The following is an 8,463-nucleotide window of genomic DNA, read 5'->3' as shown; positions in this document are numbered from 1 at the left end:
GTTGGATCAAAATAGATCGTGACCACACCAAAAAACTTTAAAAATAGAGAATATACTGCAAAGGTTGGTCAAGACAACGTGAATATAGGCGTTGTTACAATATTTCGGCTGGCCAACACCAGCCTTCTTCATTCAATAAACCTGAAGAAGGCTGGTGTTGGCCAGCCGAAATATTGTAACAAAGTAAGTTACAAAATCATGTGATATGACAATTCTAACCTTTACCTATTTCCGATCCACAGGAAAAAAAATGCGGAAAAATGCAACCCTGTAATAACTGATGAAGTCAGAGATTGTCAAACACCACAAAGGGCACATGATTGGAGGAACCGACCAGAGATTAACTTCTCAAACGGGACTCCCCCTAGCCCATGATTCATAGCGTGCATTACATATTTCCGCCCTGACGCCATGTTGATAATTTCGTCTTCACTTTCGCTTTTATTTTCTCACATGTAAGCTTCCGGCTTTGACCAATTTGCCAGAGAATTTCATTTTGATGCCTTCACAATCGGATGGCTCAGTATCAGTCAATGATACCAACGCCCTCAGAACAAGTGCTAGTAGAATGTCGTGCCTTCGTATTTTTATATGATGTTCAACTGAACAGATGGGGCGAAGTGGGAGAGCCCAATGTCGCTTCCAGAGTGCAGCTAATTTCTGCTCGCCCTCACGGAAGCATTGGTGTTTACAGAATATTTGGATCACTTGAAACAACCGGCGCGGTAAGATACATCGATGAACCAAAAAGGATGTATGCTTATGTTGGGTAGTATGCAAGAAACCTCCAAAGACACGTTGATACAGTTCTGTAGAATGAGTGCACGTAAGCAGCAAACAGGAGACCCAACGGCGTGACGAACATCATGTAAAGAGACAACCGTTTCTCTTACCTTGGATTTCATGGGAAACTTAATCTTATATGTAATATTTTCTCGTGTACTTTTGGCTGAAATGTGCTAAAGATTCTGAAGAAAATTTGGGCGACATCAGAATACCCGGCCAACATTGTCTGTTAGTAGCATTGCCAGAAGGCATCTCTATTAATTCACAGGCAAATATTTTATCAATGGTCGGGTGTTCGAAAGTTTAGCCAAAATTATAAGGATATTGCAAAGTCCTAGTAAATGAATACAAGGACCTTGAAGGAAATTCATTGTGGATCCCTCCAGATCTACAAATATCAAGTATCAATGAGCACTCTGTTCATCAGCACAAAATTTGATAAATGCAAACTCATAAGGAAGATGCAAAAATATCAGTACAATGTTTTCCAAGTTAATAAGCTGAAGTTTTCAAAGACAGTGAAGGATGAAACTGAAATCCTTTCAAGACACGTTGACTTGCTGATATAAGATCTCTGAGGATAAAAAGGGAACACAAGAGAGGAGTATTTCCTATCACTTTCATGATAATACATACAGTAATTTTTGTATGGCAGAAATGAATCCAAAGTCAGCGACAAAGTGTTTTGGAATACTGTTAAATTTCATAAATTGAAGTTCTGTCATTACAGCTCTTCTTCAGAACCGATGGGTGTAAGATGAAGGTCATAGTATAAAATTTTGTGGCTGTATTGTGGGCGTGCAGAATAAAGTTTTGGCGGTGAAGCCACCGGCAGAATGGACAGGGGGGCTTTGAAATACCGCCTGGACGAAAGCCATGAGGTTTTGAATATTATTGTCCACACACCAGTGTGCGGGAAAAGCGTATTCGTCGAGAGAAGTACACTTGTCAATCAAATGTTAGATGATCCCTCATTTATTTCCCAAGGGACACTTTCGCAAAGATTCCACGAGTTCTTGGTGCGTGTGAGAAAGCCTCATGGTCATGTTCGCAAAGAGTCATTTAGAATGATCGACTTCGTTTCTTTGTCAAAAGAACAGTGCGAATCAATACGGCCATTTGGATTTACGATCAACACTTTAAGTTGAGTGGTCTGTTTACCGCACAAATTTTCTACTTTCAACATGTCAGCTGTGTAGTAAACATAGTTTAAAAGTCCAAAGAAAGTGTGTTTCTCATAGCATTGCATCTTACTTATTTACACATGTATCTTTTTACCTTAGTAGAATTTGATCATCTGGGTTAGTGTAGTCCTGAGTTGGACTGTAGTTTGCCTTTGAGGTTTCAACAACTCGAGCAGAAGTCATCTTCAAAGTCAAGTAAGCGTGACTCTAAAGGTGACATAAATTGCTCAAGTTGTAGAAAAACTAGGTCGCAAACAACAGCCCTTGGCACAACTACATTCTCTTGGAGGATGAAATTACATGAAGGGTGTCATTCCATGGTTTAAGCCAAATTCAATATTTAACAACTATTCACTGAAGTGGAGCTTGCTAGTGGGGGATATTTCACCGAGCAGGTTATATGCTTAAACAGTGAGAAAGTATAGAACAAAAAGATGATTTAACTCATTTATTTCCGCAGCAATTTACAATATTTTCAGGTGCAAATCCCATGCAAGTTGCTCGGATGTGAATTGCAAAGGATATTCAGAATTTGAGTAGCCAGTCAGCATGCGCCTTCAATGCTATCCACTGTTTTAATGTATACTACTTATAATTATTATTTTAATTTATGCCAGCATACTTTGTTTGTGTTGTAGATAACAATCAACTCACCCTTGACAGATAGGGATGAATACATGGTAACCACTGCTGCATTTCATCAGATTCGCATTGCAACAGGAATGGTTTATGGAATGCGTATTTTCAGTGACTCTGAAGGCTCCAAGTTTTCAGTTATAATCCAGAACACTCTGCGATCTTTGAAAGGTAGACAGTGTTCCAAGTTTAATGAAGAGGCACAGCATTGATATTGAACACAGACAATGTTACAAACATAATACTTTGAACTACAGTGTACTTTGCCATAATAAGTTGGGCAGGAGCCTTTTTGAGATACCCTTTTGCAATACAAGAGAAATATTGCCCAGTATCCAACCATTGTGACCAAAGAAGTTTTGCACTACCCCTCACCTGTCGTCAGATCAATGTGTAAACATATACATGCAGCTGTATGTGGGTAAAGGCAGGCAAAGGTGTATGTTTTTACTGGATACGATGTCTGATGTTTTGATCCACAGGCAGTCAAAGCCACGCTTTTTCATCACTGGCTGCTGATGTTCAAGTTCCGGGTCAAGCACCTTCATCTCCGTTACCACCTGCTGCTATGCAAAGAGTTCCTGCCTCTGCTATTCAAGATGGAGGCAGGGTGCAGAATAGGCGAGAATTTGATGTGCAGATTGGTGTGTATATTTTCTATTTCTTGGGATGCAAATTAATGAATGTGTGCACAACAGGCAAGGGATGGGTTACATACATTGTATATGAATAACCATTGTCATACTTTTTGCTTGTATTGGTTATATAAACTGTAGCCTCCTTTTGACGCAAAAAATGTGCTCAGATTTTTGTTCATGGATGTTATTTGTTACGAGAAGGGAACAGTTTTTTTTAGAGCAAAGTTCGAGGAAAACTGTGAACTTTGAGGAACAGATACATGTAACATCCATGGAGAAATTTCGGAGCATATCTTTAAAGTCAAATGGAGGCTATTTTGTTTGTTATTCTTCAAGCATTTTTCGCATGACTGGAGCTTACAAATTAGACAAAATATTAAGAGCATTAACAGTGTATGAAGTTTAATTTTTGGTGTTTTCTGGTATGGCTTTATCCACCAGCAGGTTTTTTAATTGCAAAAATTTTGGGAAATTGGGGAATATCATCAGATATCCATGTGCGAGCGAAAATATATGATGGATTGTAATCGCCAAGATGCTCCCAAATTCCAAGCTGCTGGTTAACACAGTGGGGAGAAGAGGTTTGTTAGTACAAGTGGTGTGAAAACGTGTCCTCTACTGGTACCAAAGTGTAAACAATTCATTATCTGAAGGTGCAAGAAATCTAAACTTGGATATCTAATCTTCAGATCAAATTGAAAATGTCCCTAAGTAGGAGCAGTTGTAAGAACTAAATAATGTGGGGCCCCTTTAACTACAAACAGTTTTAAGGAGATTGGGGGAGGGGGGACAGTAGATCATCATCACTGCTTCATCACATCCCCTAAACATGTTAGAGTTTGAAGGTTTCTGTGTCTTTTGCAGGTTAAAGCCATTTTTTATCTTTTTTAGACACCTTTTGCAGTACGCTTAGTGAAGCAATCAAGAAAGGAAAGCTAGAGCAAGCCTTTGAACTTGTCAGAAAACTGGTCTTAGAGAAAGTTAATCTGAGTATCAAACTTAAAAATCCAAGCCTTGTGACTATGGATGCTGGAGGAAACACCATAACGTAAGCATGTACAGTTATGTCTAGAAATGCAGGTAATTTGATGCATGCCCAATTTTGATATCCAACACAAAGTGTCATTATGAGTATAAGCATGTGTTACCTATTTCCAGCAATGAGGTAAGTTTGGGGATAGTCTTCCTTTTGCCTGTTTCCAAGTGTGACGATAGCCGAGGGAAAGGATGGAAAAGAACACACTACCATGTACACCTAATTAACACCAATTTTTTAAACGTATATACAATAGAAGAAAAAAAGGAAGGAAAAACTAAACATAAGCTAATCCTAAAATTAATTGAGTTCTTAAAATTTAAACTAATTCTTAACTAATTCCTGAGTAAACACAATCCTTAAGTGCATGTAATTTCCTTAACCTTAAACAATAACCACCATTTAATGTCACACACAATTGAAGACACAGTATTAGTGGGAGGAAAAAGGCTGGGGATAAAGTGTTGTCCAGGACCTGAGTGCTGCCTGCCACTGCGAGGCCAGTCAGCGAGTGTCAGCGAGTGGCATACTGGCAGCGCACGGAGCACAGCTGCCCTGAGCAGCATGTACCTATGCCCAGCTCCTAGAAAGGGGAAGTGGATGTGCCACCATTTCTCACCCAAGCTAGGGCAATTCCGGCATTGCTTCAGTGTGAGACTGAAGGGTTGGCACCGTCAACACTTATCCCCAAACCAGTTTAATAAAAATGACCGGTAAAAAAAAAAAAAAAAATATATATATATATATATATATATATATATATAATATGTATACAATGTGCCCTCCCGGTTGTCACCATAATGGCTTTATGGCAACTCCTGAACTTGGGCACAGGATGTACAGTTACACATTGTTGGATTGCATTGTGGAGTCACAAGAGTGCTCAAACTGCAAGCAGTGAGCGAAGCATTATGCCAATAGTGAACACCTATTATGAGGCTCTCCACCCAATCCAGAGAGTGCTCAAACTGTATGAACATTGAGCGTAATATACAATATGTATACAATGTGCCCTCCCGGTTGTCACCATAATGGCTTTATGGCAACTCCTGAACTTGGGCACAGGATGTACGGTTACACATTGTTGGATTGCATTGTGGAGTCACAAGAGTGCTCAAACTGCAAGCAGTGAGCGAAGGTGACAACAATGTAACAGTAGGAGATGAGTCACCGTTAAGAACTACCAATAGTATTACGAGGGGATAACCTTACTAGATCATATGGAAGGGCAAGGGTGCTGCCTAAGAAAAATTTTCCGGAGCCCTTCGGGCTTCCAACATTAAAAGTTAGTAGCCCAAGTCATTTTTTCAAGAGCCCAGAATTAATTAATTAAAAGTGAGGATGAATCACCTTGTGATAAGCTAGGCGCTCGTTCAGGCTACTCCCTCAGAAATTTGGTCGCCCACACTTGCAAGTAAGGCGCCCCAGGCGACCGGGCGACCGTTAGGCAGCAGCCTTGGAGGGTGGGGGGGGGGGGGGGGACTCACTTCACAGTAGAAAAGACTGAGAATTTCTCAGACAAAATGTGCACATATAGCAAGCCACAACAACTTTGATTGGGTGAGGAGTTGGTTGCACGTGTCGCCAAAAATCTGATTGGTTCCGGTAAAAGGAGGCAGGAAAAACATGTGTGTTGATTGGGTGCGAAGCGCACAAACAACAGTTAATGCGATCGGTAAGGTACAGAGGTCAATTGCGTTACACATTAACTACAGTTTATGCTAAAGCAGAAACAGCCACTTTTAGTTAAATTTACCAGAGTTGACTATACTTTAAGTTATCAGACCAGTTCCTCTCGACCGTGTAAACTGTTTCTTGTGGCAAACCATGCTTCAGTCGGCTTCGCGTTCTTTGAATATTGTTTCTCGTCCGTACTCCTTCCGCTCAGTCTTTTGCTGCTCTTATCCTTCTTCAGGCCTTCTTCCTCCTATACTCTCATTCTGTCATTTCAGTTCATATGTGCCACCGTTAGCAAAGGGATTTCGTCTTTGAAGTCTTGTCGCGGCCCTTGCTAATGGCTTTTAGCAGTGATACAGGAAAATGTCTTCTTCACCGTCAACTTTACACCTCCAACTTTCCTCAACGTTCCTTCTTCCACTCTTCTTCTTTCCAACTGGCCGCCAACGCCCACGTCTTTTACTCATACATAGTTTCACTAGTTTCACATGAATACATAACAACACTTAAAGGAGTTCATCAACACCAAGAGAGGCAACACTAGACTCCAAGGAATAAAAATAACACTTATCGGCATTATAGTAAATACTAACGAACTACAATATGGCACTAAGATAACAACTAAAATGGTAAAACGTAAAAGGGAAAAAGAAAAGAAAAAGGAATTTCATGACACCCAGCAAACAACAATCCTGGACAAAATTTCTTGAAACACATTTAACAACGAAAAAAAATCGAAAATCAATTAAAGGTTTACCTTACATTTTATAATAATTTCCAGCATAGTGGCCTCTCAAGTGTCCCCCCCCCCCTTTTGCATCATTTCTGGATGTTTCCTGGATTTCCATCAACATTGTAAGGGGGAGACGGAACTAGGTGTCCATGAAACCCGGTCATGCATTATTGACTTGATTGTCCCAACAAAGATGTCCAGGATTGTATTTTCCCATCCTTGCCACCGGCACATAACATCTTAAAGATCAATAGTTTTAAGTCACTGATATGAAGGCACAGATGACTAAAATCAGTTCAAAAACAAGGTAACTTCCATTTTTTGTGTACACGTATAGGATGCGGGTGGTTGTGGAGGATAAAGAGTCATCTGGAGGGACCTTTAGCATGAAGGTTTCACCAACATGTACAATAGAGAGACTGCAACAGGAGGTGATGTAATTATTTGATGTTTTACCGGTATATTGATTTATGAAACAAACTTGATTTTTCAACAGTGTAAAATTGGCTTGTGAATAAAATAAGATGAAGTGGAATGTACCTTAAAAACTCATGTATAAGCTGCATCTTTTTTGCGGAAATATTGGGCTCAAAATCGTGGCTTCTGCTTATATATGAGACCATTGCTTTCAGAGGGAGTAACCTGACTGGAATGGAGTCACAAATAACACTAAAAACCTTCAGTAAATAAAGGTTAAGCACATTATTCGACCGATCACTTCTCCCAGACTTCAAGACTGATCTCTCCACCACGTGCAAGAAAATACCATGCTATTCGGGAGAACTAACGAGGCAAATGGCTGACTGTTTTGTTGCCCTTGATTACTTGCCATGTTTTCTCCGATCGATGGCTTCCATACATCTTTATCAAACACAACATACACGCACAGCTGATGTCCTTGTTGTTTTCTGATCGTGGGAAACAACGTGACTTGGTCCAGACTTCCTTCTGTAAATGACTGCGTGGTTACTAAGCAAACGTTTTGTATCGTTACTGTATCATTCCCAATACTTTATTTTTGCTCATGTTTTGTTTATTTGAACTTTGGGCTTTAACAATGAAGACAAGTGTTGTCAGTCCCAAGATTTAGGGTATTCATTTAAAGATAAGCTTTTAAAAGGCATTTTAAGAGTTGATTGATTTCTTTGGCAAGTTTATCACGAACAAACAAACAAGTATTTTGCCAGAGTGCTTTTTTTAAGGTTTTATTTTTTCTCAAATCATTCTTGAAATTTGGGGGGCGGCTTATGTACAAGTGCGGCTTATACGTGTACACGAGTTTTTACAGTACACTGTACTACACATTTTTTTGTAGCACCATTTCTTGAGCTTAATAGTGCTGTACGATTTGTGGCACAACTGGCTGCTTTGCAGTTGTGGCATTTGTATGTATCCTTCCCTTTATTCTTCTTTCCCTTTCACTGAAAAAAAAAACGCACACAAGGACTGTGACACCATGGTCTATGGTGTTTAGGACAGAACTTGTTACGTATATAACTCTGTTTGTTGTGCAGAGTTCCCAGAAGGAATGAATGGTTGTGTTTTTGGTTTTCGTTTGTCATGAAAATTGGGGACCATATTTCAAATCCAATCACATTTGGGGGTGGGCGGCAGGGGAAGGTGGCAGTGGGCAGTAGGTGCTTAACTCAAGCTTTCATATTGCCAGGTTTTTGTAGACCAGTTGTTGTTTTTGTTGGTTTTCCTGCTTGGCAGTGGTACCAAAAGACAGCACATCTTTCTGTCACCATGTGGGCATGTTTGCTTGTTTAGTTT

At 39.9% G+C, this 8,463-nt stretch overlaps 1 protein-coding gene across 1 annotated transcript in view; it reads left to right on the top strand.

The window, feature by feature from the left end:
* The first annotated feature begins 378 nt into the window (after positions 1 to 378).
* Positions 379 to 8,463, top strand: part of LOC137992496 (ranBP-type and C3HC4-type zinc finger-containing protein 1-like) — a 24,404-nt gene continuing 16,319 nt past the window's right edge. The window contains exons 1-5 of the mRNA XM_068837862.1: positions 379 to 725; positions 2,609 to 2,777; positions 3,089 to 3,250; positions 4,136 to 4,292; positions 7,028 to 7,121. Of these exons, the coding sequence (XP_068693963.1) occupies positions 516 to 725; positions 2,609 to 2,777; positions 3,089 to 3,250; positions 4,136 to 4,292; positions 7,028 to 7,121 (792 nt within the window). The 5' untranslated portion in view covers positions 379 to 515. The remainder of the gene's footprint in view (positions 726 to 2,608; positions 2,778 to 3,088; positions 3,251 to 4,135; positions 4,293 to 7,027; positions 7,122 to 8,463) is intronic.

This window comes from Montipora foliosa, chromosome 1, assembly GCF_036669935.1.
Source record: "Montipora foliosa isolate CH-2021 chromosome 1, ASM3666993v2, whole genome shotgun sequence".
Taxonomy (NCBI): domain Eukaryota; kingdom Metazoa; phylum Cnidaria; class Anthozoa; order Scleractinia; family Acroporidae; genus Montipora; species Montipora foliosa.
The sequence above is the reverse complement of the archived record's forward strand: the minus strand, read 5'-3'. Positions and strand labels throughout refer to the sequence as shown.